Source organism: Chenopodium album, chromosome 10 (assembly GCF_948465745.1).
Source record: "Chenopodium album chromosome 10, dcCheAlbu1.1, whole genome shotgun sequence".
NCBI lineage: Eukaryota > Viridiplantae > Streptophyta > Magnoliopsida > Caryophyllales > Amaranthaceae > Chenopodium > Chenopodium album.
In genome coordinates, this window is record NC_137843.1 from 59,761,140 (window position 1) to 59,784,058 (window position 22,919).

Consider the following 22,919-nt stretch of genomic DNA (forward strand, 5'->3'; position numbering starts at 1 on the left):
ATGTAAATTATACTTTAACATGTCTATGACTATGGCTGAAATAGAGAAGCTTTTAATGTTGATTGCAATAATATGCGGCTTAGAAGGAGTAGCTGAGTACGCCCAACATACAAATCTTGGTTGAAGGCTTGAACACCCCCCCCCCCCCTCTTTTCTATTGGGGGATGTTGGCTGAATTGGTTCGCCAACCCCAATTTATTTTGGAATCAAGGCTTTGTTGTTGCTGTTGTACATGTTGAATTGGTTCATTATAACACTAAAGCATAACACATTTTAAGGCATGTAAAGCATCCTCCAATGTAATGGTATTTTGTTTTGCTTTGGAGATCAAGCTCAAGGAAGAAAAGATTTTTAATCTATTATAACTTACAAGTCCAATATACCTTCAAACTGTCAATTTACCTATTTACAACTTCCACCGATTTCATAAACTCGAGGCTACCACGGACATTTATGGCAACATTTAATGATCATATATGGTTCCAAACGACATTATATGACCTTGGGATGTATCTCTGGTATCTCGAGACTTTTCGACACCGGGTCCCAAAAACTCCGAAATTGGCCAAAAGGCGTGTATTATATAGCCTTCAATTTTGCCAATTTTTGACTTTTTTTTACCCGGAAACAAAAATTGCCGAGAAGCTACCTATACACCCTACTACCCTCCGGGAGTCCAATTGGATGGGTGAAACCATCCAATTTGCCTTTAAGCATCCAATTTACCAGTTTTTGTACACGTCACTTGTATTGGCTATAGGCTTTTTGTAGCCGACTTATGGTTGTTTGTTTTGTTAGTGATCATTGTCCAAAAAAAAAAAAAAAACTTACAAGTCCAATAGGATATATTTCTCTTTTCCAATTAGAATGGGAACAGTAACCTCTAAACCTTAAATTGATTGCCCCGAAATTTAAAGATCAATTGGAAAATAGGACAAGTATAAGTGAAACCCAAATTGTCATCCAAGGATTAACATAGTTTACTGAATCAAAAAACCAATCTAAGAATCAAAGTCGAGTATGATACTAAATTTAGAAGAGTATTTAACGGAGTAGAAGTGATACTTGCAATCTTGCATATTTTAGGTTGACTACTAATCTCTCAATCTGATAGTACTAGAGTTTGCAACAAGGCCGTTTTTTGTCGACAGTAATTGCATCTCTACAACTAGAGTTGTCAATTTGAGTAAACGGGTCGGGTTTGGGTGGGGTAAGAGTGGGTTGGGTCTACTCGGGTCGGGTCAATTCAGATTAATTCCATAACCTATGCGGGCCGAGTTTGGGTTGGGTCATGCTTGAGTTGGGTCAAGAAGGGTCATACTTCTTATCGGGTTTATGTCAGGTTAATAACAGGTCTGGTTACATTCGGGTCGGATGAACAATAGGTCGAGTTTAATTCGGGTTAAAACGGGTTAGGGTAATTCTCGGGTTTGAGTCGAGATCGGTTCAAGTCAACAATTTGCGGGTTAGAATCAGGTCGGGACATTCTCAGGTTTGAGTCGGGTTCTGTTCAAGTAAATAATTTGCAGATTATAAGCAGGTCGGGTCATTTTCAAGTCGGGTCATTCACGGGTTGAAGACAGATACGGTTCAAGTCAATAATTTGCGGGTTATAATTAGGTTGGCTCATTTCCAAGTCGGGTCATTCTCTGATTCAAGTCGGGTTATGTTCCGGTCAATAATTTACAGGTTACAATTAGGTCGGGTCATTCCTAAGTCAGGTCATATTCGAGTTCAACTAACTATAAATAAATAATCATCATTTTTATCAAGCTAATTATTTCCTTTGACTATAATATATATGGCAATATACTAGGGAACTATAGTCTATAATTTAAGAAGATAATTATCACCTTTAACAATACAACAAAAATATATACTTCGTACTATATTTAACTCTTAAATTTGAGGATGATGCTCCTTTCTTTAGCTGGCCTGAACCGACTTGGTCTCTCATGACAAATAGCTTTGATCAACAAAAATAAGGTGGTCTAAACTGCATTTAAGGTGATTTGAAATCGGGTCAGGAGCAATTTGGATTGAATTTAGGTCGGGTCAATAATAAGTCGTGTTAATTTCGAGTCGGGTTAGTAACAGATCGGGTTGAATTTTAGGGTTGGGTAAGTAATAAGTATGGTAAAATTAGGGTCAGGTCAATAACAAGTCGGGTTGAATTTGGGTTAGGTCAATAACAAGTCGAGTTGATTTCAAATCGGGTTTGTAATAGGTTGGGTTAAATTCGGGTCCGATAAGAAACGGATCAGGTTGAATTCAGGTCAGGTTAGTAACACGTCGGGTAAGATTCAGGTTTTGACGGGTTAAAATGGATTGGTTCAATTTCGGTTCAAGTCAAGTTCGGTGTAAGTTAATTAAATTGGTCGCTGTAAACCGGTAAATCGACGCAAGTTGTAAACCGGTAAATTGACCGTTTAAAAGCAAATTGAATGGTTCCACACCCAATTGGACTCCCGGAGGGTATTAGACCATGGTAAACATTTCGAAAATTTTTATTTCCAGGGGAAAAACGTCAAAAAATTCAAAAATTGAAAGATAATATCCAAGCACTTTGAGAAATTTTGGAGGTTTCGGAGCTCGTTGTCGAAAAGTCATGAAATTCTATTGGATACATCTCGGGGTCATATAATTCCGTTTGGAACCTTATATGATCATTATTTGTTGTCATAAATGTTCGTGGTAGGCTTGAATTAATGAAATCGATGCAAGTTGTAAACCGGTAAATTGGTCGTTTAAAGGCAATTTGGATGGTTCCACCCACCCAATTGGACTCCTGAAGGGTATTACGGATCATGGTAATCATTTCGGTAATTTTTATTTCCGGGCGTTAGAAAATCAAAAAAATTTAAAATTGAAGGCTAATATCCACGCTTTTTGAGAAATTTTGGAGGTTCTGGAGCCCGGTGTAGAAAAGTATTAATATTTTAGGGGATACATATCAGAGTCATTTAATGTCGTTAAAAACCATATATGATCATTATATGTTGTCATAAATTTTCGTAGTAGGCATGAATTAATGAAATACATGCAAATTGTAAACTGATAATTAAATTGGTCGTTTGAAGGCAAATTGGATGGTTCCACCAACCCAATTAGACTCCAGGAGGTTATTAGGTACCATAGTAAATATTTCGGCAATTTTAATTTCCGGATAAATAAAAGTCAAAAAAATCCAAAACTGAAGACTAATATCCACGCTTTTTGAGAAATTTTAGACGTTTCAGGGCTCGGTGTCGAAAAGTCTTGAAATTTTAGGGAATACATCTGGGGTCATATAATGCTGTTTGGAACCATATATGATCATTATTTGTTGTCATAAATGTTCGTGGTAGACTTAAGTTGCTGAAATCGGTGCAAGTTGTAAACCGCTAAATTGGTCGTTTAAAGGAAAATTGAATGGTTCCACCTATCCAATAGGACACCCGAACAGTATTAGGGACCATGGTAAACATTACGGTAATTTTTATTTTCGGGCAAAAAAAAGTCAAAAAATTCAAAATTGAAGGCTAATATCCACGCTTTTTGAGAAATTTTGGAGGATTCGGGGCCGGTGTCGAAAAGTCTTGAAATTCTGGGTGATACATCTCGGGGTCATTTAATGTTGTTTGGAACCATATATGATCATTATTTGTTGTCATAAATGTTTGTGGTAGGCTTGAGTTAATGAAATCGGTGCAATTTGTAAACCGGTAAATTGGTCGTTTAAAGGAAAATTGGATGGTTCCACCCACCCATTTTGGACTCCCGAAGGGTGGTACTAGAGACAATGGTAAACATTTCGACAATTTTTATTTCCAGGCGTTGAAAAATAAAAATAAAAAAAAAAATCAAAATTGAAGGCTAATATCCACGCTTTTTCAGAAATTTTGGAGGTTTCGGGGCCTAGTGTAGAAAATTATTAATAATTTAGGGGATACATCTCGGGGTCATATAATGTCGCCGTTTGAAACCATATATGATCATTAAATGTTGTCATAAATCTTCGTAGTAGGGTTGAGTTAATGAAATCTGTGCAAGTTGTAAACCAGTAATTAAATTGGTCGTTTAAAGAAAAATTAGATGTTTCCACCAACCCAATTGGACCCTCGGAGGCTATTAGGGACCGTGGTAAATACTTGGCAATTTTTATTTCCGAGCGAAAAAAAAGTCAAAAAATTCAAAAATTGAAGACTAATATCCACGCTTTTCCAGAAATTTTGGAGGTTTTGGGGCCCATTGTTGAAAAGTCTTGAAATTTTAAGGGATACATATCGGAGTCATATAATGTTGTTTGGAACCATATACGATCATTATTTGTTGTCATAAATGTTCATGGATGGCTTGAGTTTTTGAAATCGGTGCAAGATGTAAATCGGTAAATTGATCGTTTAAAGGCAAATTGGATGGTTCCACCCACCAAATGGGACTCCTGGGTGGTATTAAGGACCATGGTAAATATTTCGGCAATTTTTATTTCCTAGCGAAAAAAGTAAAAAAATTCCAAAATTGAAGACTAATATCCACGCTTTTTGAGAAATTTTGGAGGTTTCAGGGCCTGGTGTCGAAAAGTCTTTAAATTTTAGGGAATACATCTCGGGGTCATATAACGCTGTTTGGAACCATATATGATCATTATTTGTTGACATAAACGTTCGTGGTAGGCTTGAGTTAATGAAATCGGTGCAAGTTGATAAACTGGTAAATTGGTCGTTTAAAGGCAAATTGGATGGTTCCACCTACCTATTTGGAATCCCGAAGGGTATTAGGGACCATGGTAAACATTTCGGCAATTTTTATTTCCGGGCATTAAAAAATCAAAAAATTGAAGGCTAATATCCACGCTTTTTGAGAAATTTTGGAGGTTTCGGAACCCGATGTTGAAAAGTATAAATATTTTAGAGGATACATCTCGGGATCATAAAATTCCATTTGGAACCATATATGATCATTATATGTTGTCTTAAATCTTCGTAGTATACTTGAGTTAATGAAATCCGTGCAAGTTGTAAAGCGGTAATTAAATTGACCGTTTAAAGGCAAATTGGATGGTTCCACCAACCCAATTGGACTCCAGGAGGGTATTAGGGACCATACTAAATAATTCGGCAATTTTAATTTTCGGGCTAAAAAATTCAAAAAATTCCAAAATTGAAGACTAATATCCACGCTTTTTGAGAAATTTTGAATGTTTCGGGTCTCGGTGTCGAAACGTCTTGAAATTTTAGTGGATACATCTCGGGGTCATATAATGTTTTTTTGGAACCATATATGATCATTATTTGTTGTCATAAATGTTCGTGGTAGACTTGATTGATGAAATCGGTACAAGTTGTAAACCGTTAAATTGGTCGTTTAAAGGCAAATAGGATAGTTCCACCCACCCAATGAGACACCCAGACGGGCAGATGGTATTATGGACTATGGTAAACATTACGGCTATTATTATTTTCGGGTGAATAAAAGTCAAAAATTTCAAAATTGAAGGCTAATATCCACGCATTTTAGAAATTTCGGAGGATTCAGGGTCGGTGTCGAAAAGTCTTCAATTATGGGTGATACATCTCGGGGTCATTTAATGCTATTTGGAACCATATATGATCATTATTTAAAGTCATAAATGTTCGTGGTAGGGTTAAGTTAATGAAATCGGTGCAATTTGTAAACCGGTAAATTGGTCGTTTAAAGACAAATTGGATAGTTCCAACCATCCATTTGGACTTTCGAATGGTATTAGGGACCATGGTAAACATTTCAACAATTTTTATTTCTGGATGTTAAAAAATCAAAAAAATTCAAAATTGAAGGGTAATCTCCACGCTTTTTGAGAAATTTTGAAGTTTTGCGGCTCGGTGTAGAAAGTATTATTATTTTAAGGGATACATCTCGGGGTAATATAATGTCGTTTGAAACCATATATGATCATTAAATGTTGTCATAAATCTTCGTACTAGGCTTGAGTTAATGAAATCGGTGCAATTTGTAAACCGGTAATTAAATTGGCCGTTTAAAGGCAAATTAGATGTTTCCACAAACCAAATTGGACTCCCATAAGGTATTAAGGACCATGGTAAATATTTCGGCAATTTTTATTTCCGGGCAAAAAAAGTCAAAAAATTCAAAAATTGAAGACTAATATCCACGCTTTTTTAAAAATTTTGGAGGTTTCAAGGCTCGGTGTTGAAGTCTTGAAACGTTAAGGGATACATCTCAGGGTCATATAATGCTGTTTGGAACCATTTATGATCAATATTTGTTGTCTTTAAATGTTCCTGGTAGGCTTGAGTTAATGAAATCAGTGCAAGTTGTAAACCGATAAATTGGTCGTTTAAAGGCAAATTGGATGGTTCCACCTACCCATTTGGACTCCCGAACGGTATTAGGGACCATGGTAAACATTTCGGTAATTTTTATTTCTGAGCGTTAAAAAATCAAAAAACTTCAAAATTGAAGGCTAATATCCACGGTTTTTGATAAATTTTGAAGGTTTCGGGGCCCGGTATAGAAAAGTATTAATATTTTAAGGGATACATCTCGGGGTCATATAATGCCGTTTGGAACCATATATGATCATTTTATATTGTCATAAGTGTCCGTAGTAGGCTTGAGTTAATTAAATCCGTGCAAGTTGTAAACCAATAATTAAATTGTCCGTTTAAAGGCAAATTGGATGGTACCACCAACCCAATTGGACTCCTGAAAGGGATTAGGGACCATGGTAAATATTTCGACAATTTTTATTTTTGGGCGAAAAAAAGTCAAAAAATTCCAAAATTGAAGACTGTATCCACGTTTTTTGAGAAATTTTGGAGGTTTCGGGGCCCGGTGTCGAAAAGTCTTAAAATTTTAAGGGATACATCTCGGGGTCATATAATGCCTTTGGAACCATATTTAATCATTATTTGTTGTCATAAATGTTCGTGGTAGGCTTGACTTAATGAAATCGATTCAAGTTGTAAACCGGTAAATTGGTCGTTTAAAGGCAAATTGGATGGTTCCACCAACTCATTTGGACTCCCGAAAGAAATTAAGGACTATGGTAAACATTTCGGTAATTATTATTTCCAGGGGTTAAAATCATAACATTTCAAAATTGAAGGCTAATATCCACGCTTTTAGAGAAATTTTTAAGGTTTCGGCGCCCGGTATAGAAAAGTATAAATATTTTAGGGGATACATCTCGGGGTCATATAATTCCGTTTGGAACCATATATGATCATTATATGTTGTCATAAATATTGGTAGTAGGCTTGAGTTGATTAAATCCGTGCAAATTTTAAACCGGTAATTAAATTGGTCGTTTAAAGGCAAATGGGATGGTACCACCAACCCAATTGGACTCCCGGAGGGTATTAGGGATCATGAAAAATATTTCGGCAATTTTATTTCCTTGCGAAAAAAGTCAAAAAATTCCAAAATTAAGACTAATATCCACTCTTTTTGAAAATTTTTGGAGGTTTCGGATCTGGTGTCGAAAAGTCTTATAATTTTTGGGGATACATCTCGGGGTCATATAACGCCGTTTGGAACCATATATGATCATTATTTGTTGTCATAAATGTTCGTGATAGGCTTGAGTTAATGAAATCGGTGCAAATTGTAAACCGGTAAATTGGTCGTTTAAAGGCAAATTGGATGGTTCCACCCACCCATTAGGACTCCCGAAGAGTATTAGGGACCATGGTAAACATTTCGGCAATTTTTATTTCCAGGCGTTAAAAAATCAAAAAATTTCAAAATTGAAGGCTAATATCCACATTTTTTAGAAATTTTGAAGGTTTCGGGGCCCGGTATAGAAAAGTATTAATATTATAGGGGATACATCTCGGGGTCATATAATGCCGTTTGGAACCATATATGATCATTATATGTTGTCATAAATGTTCGTAGTAGGCTTGAAATAATGAAATCTGTGTAAGTTGTAAACCGGTAATTAAATTGGTCGTTTAAAGGAAAATTGGATGGTACCACCAACCCAATTAGACTCCCGGAGGGTATTAGGGAACATGGTAAATATTTCGGCAATTTTTATTTCCTAGCGAAAAAAGTAAAAAAATTCCAAAATTGAAGACTAATATCCACGCTTTTTGAGAAATTTTGGAGGTTTCAGGGCCTGGTGTCGAAAAGTCTTTAAATTTTAGGGAATACATCTCGGGGTCATATAACGCTGTTTGGAACCATATATGATCATTATTTGTTGACATAAACGTTCGTGGTAGGCTTGAGTTAATGAAATCGGTGCAAGTTGTAAACCGGTAAATTGGTCCTTTAAAGGCAAATTGGATGGTTCTATCTAACCATTTGGACTCCTGAAGGGTATTAGGGAACATGATAAACATTCGGTAATTTTTATTTCCGAGCGTTAAAAAATCAAAAAATCAAAATTTAAGGCTAATATCTACATTTTTAGAGAAATTTTGAAAGTTTCGGGCCCGGTATAGAACATTATTAATATTCTAGGGAATACATCTCGGGGTCATATAATACTGTTTGGAACCATATATTATCATTATATGTTGTCATAAATGTTCGTAGTAAACTTGAGTTAATAAAATCCGTACAAGTTGTAAACCGGTAATTAAATTGGTTGTTTAAAGGCAAATTGATTGTATGGTACCACCATCCCAATTGGACTCCTGGAGGTTATTAGGGACCATGGTAAATATTTCGGCAATTTTAATTTCCTAGCGAAAAAAAAGTCAAAAATTTTGGAAGTTTCGGGGCCCGACGTCGAAAAGTCTTGAAATTCTTAGGGATATATTTCGGGGTCATATAATGTTGTTGGAACCATAAATGATCATTACATGTGTGTCATAAATGTTCGTGGTAGGCTTGAGTGGTGCAAGATGTGAACCGGTAAATTGGTCGTTTAAAGACAAATTGGTCGGTTCCACCCACCTGATTGGACTCACGGGGGATATTAGGGACCTTGGTAAACATTTTGGCTATTTTATTTCCGGGCAAAAAAAAAGTCTAAAATTTTAAAAATTGAAGGCTATATCCACGCTTTTTGAGAATTTTTGGAGTCTTCGGGGACCGGTGTTGAAAAGTCTTTAAATTCTTGAGAATACATCTTGGGGTCATATAATGTCGTTTGGAACCATATATGATCATTATTTGTTGTCATAAATGTTCGTCGTGGACTTGAATTAATGAAATCGGTGTAAGTTGTAAACCGGTAAATTGGTCGTGTAAAGGCAAATTGGATGGTTACACCCACCCAACGGGTTTCCCGGAGGATATTTGGGACTATGGTAAACATTTCTACAATTTTTATAACCGGGCGAAAAAAAGTCAAAAAATTCCAAAATTGAAGGCTAATATCCACGGTTTTTGAGAAATTTCGAATGATTTGGTGCCCGGTGTCGAAAAACATTGAGATTTTATGGGATACATCTCAGGGTCATATAATGCCGCTTGGATCTATATATGATCATTATAAGTTGTCATAAATGTTCGTGGCAAGCTTGAGTTAATGAAATCGATGCAAGTTGTAAACCGTTAAATTGGTCGTTTAAAGACTTATTGGATGGTTCCACCCAACCAATTGGACTTCCGAAGGGTATTAGGGACCATGGTAATCATTTCGGCAATTTTTATTTTTGGGTGAAAAAAAGTCAAAAAATTCCAAAATTGAAGGCTAATATCCACGTTTTTTGAGAAATTTTGGAGCTTTTAAACTACAACTATGAAGTAACATAAGGGTAAAGAAATGTTCTTGCTATACATCAAAAGCTATGCAAGACGCATTTTCTTGCAACAATTCCCAAGTTCTTGCTATATACATTAAGGGTAATGAAAGGCGTAATTGGTCACAACACTCCCCATAGGGGTAATCCATGAATGTATCTCACAAATATCAAGCAAAAGAGCCTATTTTCAAATATTTTTGACTGTTGTGATACTTGGTTATGCAACGGACGATACTGCAGAATTCGGATACTCAGAATACCCCTTGTAGCTCAGAAATGGTAACTTGACAGTGAGAACTATACAATTCATCAATATAAACCAAAATTGTACTAGTCAAACACAGGTCCAACAGAGTACGGAGTATGTACTTTTAGAGTTGGCACCAGTGTTTGGTCCATCTATATTACTAACCCCAGCATGTTTATAATCCTAAGCAGATTCTCAAGGCATCCACTGGTGCAAAGCAGGATGCTTCTTCAATGGTTTTGACAAATAGTTACTGAAGCAACAATGCCAATTACGAGGAGGAATGAATCGACAGCTGCATCACCTCATACAGTGACATAGCTAACCCATCTCACAAACAGATAAATAGCCCCTGCAAAACATAATCTTCTAACACAGGGAAATCTACAAATCTTCTATAAGTATGATCTCAAGACATATTCTGACAATTATTGTTGGCATACGCGATTCACAATTATCAGTTGACTGTGGTGAAAATGCCTGCCAATGTGATAACCGTGAGAATGCTCCAATATATGACTGTCAGGAGAAGTACAATCCATGGTAAATAAATGTCTAAGGCAACCAAACAAACAAGACGGGATACACAAATTCCAGCTTAATCACAATTTACACAAATAAACAGATCATTCAATGCAAGAAAATCCATGTATGGAACCTGACAAAAATGGACTTGAGATGACATTAGTACTGAAGAGTAAAGATAGCAAATTGGATATACCAAAGATGGGGGCTTGAGATGCAATTATGAAAAATCAAACAGAAAAGATTGGAAAAAGTAAAAAGGATAAAATTCCCCAGCACTAACATAGTATGAGCAAGCTTAAATATGATAAATGTTAAGACATAGACTTTAAAAGAAGGGCAGTTGAGATATGGGTCAGAAGAAATTGGAAGATTATAGGCCTAATATGTGCAGAATAAAAAGCCATCCTTTCACAGGAATCATAGCAGATTAGCAGGAAAGGCGCTTGCAATATAAGAAGCTACTTAGCCTTGGCCTCCTACCAAGCAAGCAAGGATTGTGGTGACATAAAAGCAGAAACTTCAACAGACTCTACATACCCAACCACAAGGCAGAACCTCAACACACTGTCCAATCAACAAAGAATCTACGCACTTTGATCAACCATACAACAATATAAGCAAGTGCTTCAATCTAAAGATGACGAGAATAAATCGACAAACCCCTAAAACAAGCTTATTTCAAAGCATTAACTTACCCTACCAACAAAAGATACACCCAACTTTCTCTTTATTTCTTCTGCTTCATGCCATCCATGTGCTCCTTTAACTATACCATTATACGGTTATACCTACTGCCGTTACTACTTGCTTCCCACCTTTCTCATCACAGAAATCCTTGTTCTTAAGCTCTATACAGTGCGATTTACATCCAAAAGAACAATCCTTTGGACTTTGGTGAGTTAATTCAGCTCATTCTACTAAATATTAAAGCACAGAATAATTACCACCACCCTATCTCAAACAAGAACGTATACTACAAAAATCTACTTAAAGCAGGAGGATCAGGAACACAGGAAAACAAATAGTACAAGAAAGTTAATACTTGTATACATAGATCATACATATAACAATGTAAATGGTTTCGAAACACAAAGATGCCAATGCTTCAACATAACCAACATGGTAACGAAACAAGCGAAACAGCCATGTAAAAACAAGAAAACAAAACTCACATTAATAAGCAAACAATCAGTTTCGACCTAAAGGAAGTGATCTGCAAGAATAGGTTTCCTTAAAATCAGATTTCCTAGAAGAAGTAAAAAGAGAAGCATAAACTTTCTTATCAGCATTAGGGGGTGCAATATCAACAGCTTTGAATCTCTTAGCTGAACCATTTTTAGTAGCAGCAGCACCAGCAACAGCATTTGGAAGCTTGGCATTGACCTCGGCCTTCGAATTAACAACATCAATCCCATGCTTCTTCCCACTCAATCGAACATCATCACTAGTTACAACACTAACACCCTCATCACCTCCCCCGGAAACATCAACCGAGTTTAATTGTTTCGATTTCGACTTCTTAACCTTACTCGCCGCCATCTTCTCCCTCTCCTTATCCTTCATCTCAATCATCTTCTTCCTAAGAACATCAACCTCCTCATCAGTCCCATTAATAACAATCTTATCGTCTTCCTCGAATTCCTCATGACATACAATACAAGCAGAAGATTTAATCTCTTTGAGTGCCTTTGCACTAATAACATGACCACACTTACTCAAAGCATAAAATCTGTAATTTCCATTGAATTCAAACCCAGAAATTGGGCACTGAAAACGTGATCCTTCTACTTTATCACCTTCAACAGAAGACAATTGAATTGGAATCAAATCCTTCAAACCCTTAATATACAACGAAAAGGGTTTCGGCAAACTCTTAGCTAGCAACCCCTTAACAAGAGCTTCCTTGTTGAATACGTTACCGAGGCGGTCGATAACACACGGCGGCTTCAATGGCTCGAAGGAAAGCGCGCAAGTTGTCCACTTCGAAAGCCGCTTCTCGTTAGGGTCCACTTTTTCCGGCTTCTTCTCGGCGTACATCTTCAAGTAGCAATCTCTTGATTCTGCACAAGTTGAGCCGCCATCTCCGCCGCCGCCAAGGAGCTTAAAGTGGAGATTAATGGTGGAGTTTGCGGCGATGCCGGAAGAGCCGATGGTGGAGGATTCGTCGAGCTTTTTGCCATTGAAAGACAAGAATCCGAGCTCAGAGGAAGAAGATGATGATGAATTGGAGAATGGAAGAGATTTTTTGAGATCAGCCCATGTTTGATTGGGATTTAGGGTTAGGGCACGAATTGGGAATTGGAGATCGGGTGATCGGAAGAAAACCTGCAATTGTTGGAGTTTGCTGCATTCCATTTGATGATTTGATTGCCGAAATTGGGGAATTTCAACTCCAATTAAGATGAAAAAACCCTAATTGGAAAGATGCAGATGAGAGAGAATTGAAGCGACCCAGAAAGTTCTGAGTTACAAAGAAGATGAGATGGTCCAGTTTTGATATTTTCGGTTTTACCCCGTATTATTATTGTGGAAGAACCGAAAGAAAGAGGCGGTTAATTTATTTATTTTTTATTTTTTTTCTCTTTGACGAAAGGCTGTTAATATTATTACTCCTTAATATTAAGAAACCTCCTTACAAGGAGAATTCCTAACCTATTAGAACAAAGAATACGAAATAGGCTTGAGCTATTACAAAGTACAATTTACAAACATCACAATCCATATTATCATACACTAAATGACCTTCATTAGAGATTCAATTTGCTGCTTGATTTGCCTCTCGATATTAAATACTCCAACTATGAAATTGAGTGAGGAGAGAGGAAGTGTCTTTGATAATTTGCTTGATTTGTCAAGGGATTGACCAAATACCTTTTATTGAGTTGATGACTAATAGATTATCATTTTCAATTTGATCGTTCTGAATGCCACACTGAAAAAGTAGTTGGACTCCTTTATGAAGAATTATAGCTTCAGCTATAATTACTTTGTATAATATTCTATAAATACAAGAACAGGAAAAAGCAACTAATGAGAATCGAATTAAGAGGGATCTTTAACTAACTAAGCAATCCCTACCTCTTTTTACTATTGTAACATTATGATTTTTCATTGTATAAGTGTAATGTAATTGTCAAATTGAGCAAGAATACAAAATACTAGTTGGAAGCTTTGAGTAACTTGCATCAAAAACCTCTAACCAAAGTTTTAAAAATCATACAAATTGACTGTTTTTATCTTTGTTTAGAGGGGGGGGGGGGGGGGGGGGGGGGGAAGTGTTACAATCTCAAAATTGAACATGCAAGTATCAATTATTATGTTTGTTAATAGATTAGATAGAATTTTATTTTGATATAAATTGTTGAGAAATATGCCAACAACTTTGTCTCAAAGTTTGAAAATTATTGTAATTACATTAGAATGGAATATGATGGAAATCAATAGCAAAGAGCATCTAGAGACTAGAGTACTTGAAATCACATGGCAAGGTAGGCTATTACATTCGATGGTAACTTTGAGCTTTTGAAACGGTGTTTCACTAAATTAATTTTTAGATTATGGACAAATATTAACAATAGCCATCAATTTAGCTCTACAATACATAATTTCCTAAAAAAATTTTACTATTGCAAATTTGCAATAGTTATTTTTGTATCAAACACTTAAATCATACACAACAATATTGAAAACTACATCTAAAAATTCATTATTAGTGCCCTCACAGTCTACAATAATGTCACTGTCTAAAAAAACTAACAGCTACTACAACAACTAATTTTGCCGAACATGCTCTTAAAAGTATATTTTTTAAATATGCAATTACTCAAGAATTTAAAATCAATCCAATCCAGTCTTTGATATTGAAACTACAACGAAAAAATACTAATAATTTCCTAAACTTGTTACTATAAGTTGTGAAATTTCCGACTTAGAACCAATTTCTCTGAAGTTTCAGAAGCAATATTCTCTATTTCTTCGTCTTTGACTCTTTGGCAACCTTAAAATACTCCTCCAACCCCTACCCCAAATGCCTAAACACATTTAGACTTGACACCTCCCCCCTTCCCTCCCTCCCTCTCTCTCTCAACGCCATGGCAATACCTGCTGCCGCTGCCGCCGCCGCCGCAACCACCCCAATATTCATCTCAACCACCACCCTCCGCTCAATCCTGACCCACAAAACATTAGTCAGCCACTTCCAAACCACCCTCCCAAACGCCTCTCTTTCTCTCTCTACCCCACCTCGTCATTCTCTCTCTACCTCCCCAAATTCCACTCTTCTCCTCATGCCCTCTTTCTCAACCTCTTCTTCTCTCCCTTACATTGGGGTCAAACTTGTAACTTCACACCCTCAAAACTCTTCCCTCAATTTACCCGGAATCCATGCTTGCTACACCCTTTTCAGCTCCCTAACAGGCCAAACCCTAGCTCTATTTGATGCTACTGAGCTAACCCTTTACAGAACTTCCTCAATTTCAGCCTTAGCCTCTTCTTATTTGTCAAGAAATGATGCCCATGTTCTTGTTATGGTTGGTTCTGGTAATTTATCACCCCATTTGATCACTGCCCATTTGGGTGTTAGGCCTAGCATCAAGAGGGTGATCATTTGGAATCGAACGCCCGAGAAGGCGGACGCATTGGCAGATAGGTTGAGGGGGCAGAATGGGTTTGATGGGGTGAGTTTTGAGAGTAATGGGTGCTTGGAGGAGGTGGTTGGGTTAGGTGATATTGTGAGTTGCGCCACGAATTCAGAGAGAGAGTTGGTTAGAGGGTTGGAGTTGAAGGAAGGAGCTCATCTTGATCTTGTTGGGTCGTTTAAGCCAACAATGAAGGAGTGCGACGACGAGGCGATAAGCAGGGGGAGAGTGTTTGTTGACAATGAGGTTGCATTAGAGGAAGCTGGGGAACTGGTGGGTGCTTTTGAGAGAGGGGTGATAACAAGGGATGCTATTTGTGGGACTTTGGTGGAATTGATTAAAGGTGACAAGCTTGGGAGAAAAAATGACAAGGAGATTACTGTGTTTAAATCTGTTGGTTCTGGTGTGGTTGATGTTCTGACTGCTCAGCTGGTTTATGAAACTGTCAAAACAGATCAAATTTCCCAGCAATAATTGGTTTATGATGATGCTATATTGTACTAATGAATCTTAGAGAAGAATAATGTACCTGCTTTTATGCAGTTAGTAGAGACTAGCAGTATGACTTTCATGTATCAAATACGACCTTGTAAAAATGATGGAAGAATAAAGGTTGATTCAGTATGAAATATATGAAACTAGCAGTAAAAGTTTTTGTAGTTTTTTGTACTTGGAAAATCTAGTGCATGCAAAATGCATAATCTTCTTGAACCTGAAATAATCTTTCAACAATTTATTTCATAATATACATCAAACAGGAGTAAATCACAGCGTTTGATTACAGATCAGGGAAAACTTACTGCAATACATCGCATACCAGAGGATTTTTTTTTTTTTTTTGGTGAAAAGGAGCAGATATATTACGGCCTAAAAGGCTTGAAACTGAAAGTTAAATAATTACAGAACATAGGATATACTGTTAGACTAATGTTCTGCTACTTGGGGTCTCCTAGATGCTAACTATACAAGAATAAGGGACATCTAAAAATCTGCAAAAGCTTCAACTTCAATTATACGAGGACATTTTGGCTCTGCAGCTCCTTTGTTGCACTATGAAGCCACTGCCGCAGTTTAGTCACACATTTCCTTCAGGGTCGTTTTTGGAATGAGCTTCGATTCCATCTATTTTTTTGTTTGGTTGAGCTTTTTTAAGTATGGAATTGCATACCCAAGGGGTTTCTAACTGACTTACTCTACCCTATACCTATGGAATCTCATACCCCACCTCTCCCCTTAATATTCTCAATCCATTCTATTAATGAAGCATATAATTCATTTCAACATTTAAACCAAACAACTTTAGACTAGTATGGGTTTTAGAATCCATACCTCTCTAGTATGAAATTCCATACCAATTCATACCAATTTAATGAACCAAACACCCCCTTAATTAGTTGTAGAAGATAGGGGAATTCAGGATATTTTCTAAAGGACTGTGCCAGACAGCCAGATAACTCTTCTCCAGAAACTCAGACAACTCTTCTCCAGAAACTACAACGTGAGGAACTTCGTTACTCCGTCCACCCCAAATTTGCCTTCACAAATTCTATCTTGGGGTATTTTAATTTTTCTTCACAGTTCCTAGTTAATTTTCCCATTTCTCTCTCCATCCCAATAATCTTTCGTTCTCTTTCTCAACTTTTTTTGTTCTACTTTTAACCATAATTCTTAAACTTCATACAATCCTGCGATTGAAAATGAGTTTAGGACCGAAGGAGTAATAATTACCTTATTATCTGAGGAATCTCCAGGAACTCACACCAACCATTGGGCACTAGTAGTCTTTGCAATAGGACAGGCATGTTAATACCTAGAAATGCAACAGATTATCATGTCTTTAACAGTGGCAGTTTAATTCAGCCTGAGATGCAGTCCTCTCAACTTCCATCCACCATCCCTCTTCATCTTCATTATCCTTCAATATATACAAATGAAAAATGAACCAACCAGAGAAAGAAAGTTTGCAGAAGCAACCAAATGTTACAAAGGCACAGATAAACTAACCGTGGTACTGATAAATAAATCTCCCATAGTTTCAACATTGTCAGCAGCTTTCACTGCTTCAAGCCACCAACTTTCATCATTATCTCCGTCTATCATGCTTTCATGACCACCAAGTAACATGTGCTCCTTATTATTATCAGAGCCATCAATAACTCCTGTGTTTTCGAAACTGGAAACTTCAGGGATTAAATCACGTGGAATGGGACGGGAGGGAGATCGATATCCTGATCCAAACAGAAATTTAGCGAGAAGTGACTGCAGGGTTTAACTCATAAGTTCTCAAATGCAAGGGGACAAACCTTGGCAATCAGGATCATAACACTTCTGATAGTAAAGAGCCCACTGTAGGTCAGCCACATACATAACTAGAGGACAAACAAAAGTTAGTACATTATGTGGACTTGGATAATAAGCAGGATTCGTGAATTCATATTTTCGAGTGTAAAAAGTGAGATAGGACAATGCAACATACCATGATTGCTTTTGTGTTCTCGACCAATCCGTCCACAGTATCTGCTCTTTGACATACTGTAGACCAACAAACTGTACTCAGAAAACCAATACCAGCTTCGGATCTTTCCTGGAATATGGAGGGAGTCATCATAGTCAACAATCAAAATTTTAATCAATCAACCAGTGAAATGGATGAAGGAAACCTTCAGAAATCTACAAAACCATTACAATGCAAAAAGAAAAGGCTGAAGGGGCTGCAAGTCGAACTAATTAGGCTTATGTAAGCTCAAACTTACGGTATCAACTGTTTTCATGAAGACTAGTACACCAAAATAAGATGCTCCAATCAACATGTATCGAGCTACCTAAACATAATGTTTTCTTTAGCTGTCTTTTCTCTTGTAATATAAAAACTCTGTTCAGTAAGAGTGAATAAATTTGGAAGATACTAGTAGAAAGATATTTCTTGCAGTTCCCCAGGATTACAACTATTGAACAAATTTCTGTGAAGAAAAAAATTTACTGACAAAACCAGGCAATTACAGATTACAACTTTGGAGATTGGTTTTTGGCCACAAAATGTGAACTATACTACACTATTGGATGAAAGAAAGTTCGCAAAAAGGACTAGTTGAACTAACTTAAAGTCTTGAAGGATTATAGATTGCAAAAGTACAGAAGAAAAATCACGAGATGCCCTTTCAAATGCTGATTAAATGAACTAAATTTCCCAAGAAACCAATATAAAAATCTGAGATTGCACTTCACCAAGTCAATCCTGAAAAAACAGCTCTTAAATATTATACATACCAGTCACTGCTCCAAAAGAAGCAACAGATTCTATGAATGCATCCAGGGCAGGAAATGGAGAAGCTCCCATTAGGTAAGTTCTCGAGGCATCATTTCTACAAGCATTAGATGTGAATTCTTGAAGCACACTCAAAGGTCTCCTACTAGTAATATTAACCTGCATAAGTCAAGCAATACATCATTTCGCAATCAAAGAAGAAAACAAATATTTTGAAGCATCAAAAAATTAAACAATGAAGGTTAGAATGACATAGAGCAACATAATGTCATGACTTTAAGGCTATGAAAGAGTCCTCAAGATCCCTCAAAGGAAAAGGAAAGAAAAAAAACCATCCAACAAAGATATATCTTAAAATATACGCAGTATAATGGAATTTGTAAGAAAAAAAAATAAAGAGTTTACTCGATAAGTTGACAGCATCAATATGGTTGGTAAAAGAGAGTAAACCATTAAAACTAAGCTAAATATTACCTCGGTATCAAACTGCAGAGTTTTGATACATTCCAACTCCATTTTACACACTAAAAGCTTTTCACAGTCATCATCTATATTGCAGATCAAAGATGCCATGAAAACGTCTTCTTCACACTGTAAACCACACACGTCATGTTTAGATAAAATTACAAAAAAGCCTTCTTGGAATAATACAACTAATAATAGTGAATACATGAATGGGCACATAAGAAGCATGGATCAATTTTTCCAGCTCATCAATAAATGTAAATAGCAATAATTGCTTAGGCTAAACAAAAAACTTCCAATTAGGACAAAGATACAAAAAGGTTTCATACCATGCCCTTACACTTGAATCGTCTAGTAGGCAGAAGCAAAGAAGTCTTTCCGGCTTTTGATGATAGAGCTAAGCGGAAACAACGATTTCTTGAATATACAGCATTATCCACAAATAGTTGCATTGAGGGTCCTGCAGAGCTAGAATCTTTTAAAATAAAGAGTTGGTGATATCTCTCATCCTTCTCCTTCGCTTTATGAATTCTTGAGAACAACTGATATTGACAGAAAAGGGTGGATGATGATTAGACAAATACACAATACAAGAGAGGACATGGTGTGCAGATATTAAAATTGCACAAAAGTCTTTACAGGTTTCACACGGTCAAATCTTAAAGTAAAGATGTAACAAATAGATGTAAGATGGATTATACTATGTTCAACTGCTCTGACATATTTCTAATGCTTCACCACATATATTTTATCTCTTTCTATTTTATATTTAAATAGGATCATAACAGAAATAACTATCAAGTAACAACCAGCCATACCTCGGAAACAAAAGCACCAGCATGAGAATTATCCTTGAACGCAGCCTTTGGAATACGTAGCACCAAATGGCGAGAGAATTTTGCTGCCATGTAACCAATAAACATATTTATAAGACTTTTAAAACAAGATTTATAAAACAAATCATAAATCAAATTGCATCACTGCATGAACCAATGATGTATCGGATTGAACAGACCGCACTAGGCTGTTTTTGAAGACTTTTGGAAATTGGAGATATAAAGAAACAAAATCCATCTTTGTCCAAACAAATATGACAATATACTCTCTTACCAGCAAGTAATGAAAAGGTACAAAGGCCAAAGATGAAACTTTAGAAAAATCGGTTATGAATATAAAGTTTATGTATTCAAATGTTCAAATCACTCACCTAAATCACAGCCCTACCTTCAGTGGAGGAATCGAGTTCTACAACCCAATCTTCTTCTCCTTGTATATGATATTTCTCATATAATGCCTCAAATATGACCAGCAAAAGAAGATCGACCATTTGATTACCATCTCTATTTGTATTCTCCAATCTATTGAACTCTAGATCAAAGTATAGATGACAAGGAAAGCCCTGGAAAACCCAACAAGATTAGATTTTGCCTCAAACAAGAAGTAACAAGTTTGAATAAGGACATAATGTAAAGTTATATTCCTGTTCATATGCCTCCACCCTTTGGGAAGTTGTTGCTTTGTTTTAATATCCAACTCATTGTAACAAGATTTAACATGATTTTGAATAATAACCTTTCTGATAGTTTCGTACTTACCATACTCTCTTCCTCATTCGTCCTAATATAGTATCTGTATCACATTTTTTATGATCCTGTTTGAATCTTCCCACATTCTTGAAAAAAATATTTAATGGAAATTTACAATCAAGATTTGATAACCTGAAGATATTGTGTTGGATAAATGCTTTTTTCTAATCAACTAAGGACTTGGGCCAGCACAAGGAGAAGGCATGTTGTCCAAAGTTTAATTTTATCAAACAGCTCACTTTTACAAAAGCAAGGTTGAGGAGCAAAAGAACAAATAATAACTCAGGTGCAAAAAGAATACAGATAGGGATGGAGAAGTTTATCTAGTCAAAACATAAAGGCCTCTTCCTGATGGCATACAAGTGTTTAAGTATACATGGATGATCAGCAAGTACTTTATAGGAATTAGCACAAAGGGAAATGAATTGCAAGCAGTACAAATTTAGCTCAACAGCCCAACAAATAATCTTGAATAATTCGAATCATAGTATAAAACCATGAAAGAAGCAATTGAACAGTCCTTGCACAGGATATTAAACAACAGATACTCACATCTTGGATCACCTCATAATGATGACGGGACTTTGAGTCCATATTCTTGTACCTATATGTTGCAGGATCAACTTTCAGTAAGCAAGAAACACAAGCCAGCAAAAAGACAACTAAAATGTTGAAGATAATTTGTGGTGACAAGTAACCTTCTCCAAAACTCTTGATAGGTAGAAACAAGGAATCTTCTTTGACCACTGAAATGATCTTGGTAGCTGAATATGCGAACATTGGCTTGTTCTTTTGCAAATTTTATAGCATCATCCTGCTTCGGAAATGTAGCCCATATTTGCTTCCTGACCAAACATTTAAACATGATTATCAAGAGACACAAGACAGATACAGTAGAGTGTATGTACTATGTAAACAACTAGAAAAGTGATCAACACCTCATATGAATGTAAATGATAGTACAAGAAGCCAAAACATTATACCTTAAGTTGGATTTACGTCTTTCAGATAAATCAAGGTGTATTTCACGCAATACTCGGAGTAAACTGGATGGCCTCTTTGGAGGCACTCCATGTGGCGATCCATAGAACACACCCGGAGAAAGCTGCCTACCAGCAATGAGTTTGTTTGTTTTATTTGTCACTGACACACCCTGAGATATTAAGTGCAGAAAATTAAGCTGCAATGCATCATTAATACAAATAAACTAAAAAATATGAACAATATGCATCAAAAGACAAGGGAAAGGAAGAAGATACAGATTCACTATTACTTTTTTCTTTTCTAATAATTCAGAAGAAAAAAGCCAGTAACATAGATATATAATAGATAGAGGATACTGAAATTGCATATCTGATAATTTTTACACTTGTGACGCTTCAGCATTTAACAAAATGTTCAGACAGAAACGAGCATGAAAGTTTGATAATCAAATTTCAGCAATGGGGGTAATAAGCCCACCAAAAAGAATGAGTTGCTAAGAGCACATGACATACACTTTCTGATTTCCCACGTACATCCACAGTTTTCTTCTTGCCTTGTCTTGCTGAACTTGGTGAGTCGGTGCCCTTCACACTTGAACTCTCTGGCTTCAGTCTACTCACACTTGTTTTTCTCTCTCTAATAGCAGATTCTGTACACAACATTTGTTATTTTGATGGAAGAAACCAATATAGAGTTTTAAAAATACCATAACCATTAAACTATCAATAACACGTATGGAATGTTATGCCCAATATCCCAACTAAAATAGTAAATTGGGCATCTCATTTCATTCTAAACTACTTCAAATGCCTGAAAATTTTCAGAAGGAACCAAAAGAGCCCACAATCAATCATTAAACTCCTTCGTAGTTACTAATTCTTACGAGACCTATACTTGAAAAGATAAATTAATTTAACAGACTTGCTTACTAAAATTGGCACAGAAATTTGAGATTGCCATTAATTAAGTGAATTAGTAAAATCTAAAAAAGCTTTGGCAAATTCATGACTAAATCGGCCAATACATCAACCCAAGAACTCGCAACAGCATCACAAAATTAGGTTTTCACCCCCCCTTGATATCCTGGAAAAATTAGATGATTTCTCAAGATCAATACCTAACTTAATTACACAATAAATTTCTTAATTAAACTTTTGGATCATTTTCAAACCCTAATAAATATAATCTCCAAACAAATCCGAACCCTAGAAGAGCAATTAGCAGTAATGACGAACTAACTAATACTGTAATTAGGAAGAATTGAAGATCAATTACAACTAAATGGTGATAATAAGCACTAAAACAAAAATTAAATTTTATGAGTAAATAAAAATGGAGATAAAATTGAGCTTACTAATGACGAATTGCAGTGAAGAGAGATTTACCAGGAGGAGTAACGCCGCATTTGAAGCATTCGAACAGACGATCGACATCATCCATGACGATTTTCTGCTACTCGTATTTTTGAAGAAGCTATCTTCCTCGGCAATTTTCGCTACTCTTTTCAATTCCGCGGGATTCTGA

At 36.2% G+C, this 22,919-nt stretch overlaps 2 protein-coding genes and 1 pseudogene across 2 annotated transcripts; 1 reads left to right on the top strand and 2 right to left on the bottom strand.

Moving 5' to 3' along the window:
* Positions 1 to 11,480: 11,480 nt before the first annotated feature.
* Positions 11,481 to 12,955, bottom strand: LOC145562748 (uncharacterized). The gene has a single exon (XM_081623122.1). The coding sequence runs from the start codon at positions 12,811 to 12,813 to the stop codon at positions 11,647 to 11,649; it is 1,167 nt and encodes a 388-aa protein (XP_081479248.1). The 5' UTR covers positions 12,814 to 12,955; the 3' UTR covers positions 11,481 to 11,646.
* A 1,561-nt stretch (positions 12,956 to 14,516) lies between these two features.
* Positions 14,517 to 15,726, top strand: LOC145562750 (protein SAR DEFICIENT 4 pseudogene; annotated as a pseudogene).
* Positions 15,727 to 16,932: 1,206 nt separating this feature from the next.
* On the bottom strand, positions 16,933 to 22,877 carry LOC145565603 (uncharacterized). The gene is made up of 14 exons (XM_081625552.1): positions 22,781 to 22,877; positions 21,908 to 22,044; positions 21,395 to 21,564; positions 21,110 to 21,256; positions 20,964 to 21,015; positions 20,050 to 20,224; positions 19,644 to 19,726; positions 19,155 to 19,367; positions 18,835 to 18,951; positions 18,363 to 18,519; positions 17,572 to 17,679; positions 17,399 to 17,464; positions 17,100 to 17,323; positions 16,933 to 17,010 (listed from the first exon to the last, which is right to left on the bottom strand). Exons 1-14 carry the CDS (start codon positions 22,833 to 22,835, stop codon positions 16,933 to 16,935), a joined length of 1,782 nt encoding a protein of 593 aa, XP_081481678.1. The 5' UTR covers positions 22,836 to 22,877.
* Between the last annotated feature and the right edge of the window lie 42 nt (positions 22,878 to 22,919).

Bases quoted from the DNA above. Each gene is read 5' to 3' on its own strand.
- LOC145562748 (XM_081623122.1), bottom strand. From the start codon at position 12,813: ATGGAATGCAGCAAACTCCAACAATTGCAGGTTTTCTTCCGATCACCC.
- LOC145565603 (XM_081625552.1), bottom strand. From the start codon at position 22,835: ATGGATGATGTCGATCGTCTGTTCGAATGCTTCAAATGCGGCGTTACT. The intron at 20,225-20,963 runs GTGAGTATCTGT...TGGGTTTTCCAG, and splicing joins ATTATGAGGTGATCCAAGAT to GGCTTTCCTTGTCATCTATA. The intron at 19,368-19,643 runs GTATGGCTGGTT...TGTCAATATCAG, and splicing joins CTGGTGCTTTTGTTTCCGAG to TTGTTCTCAAGAATTCATAA.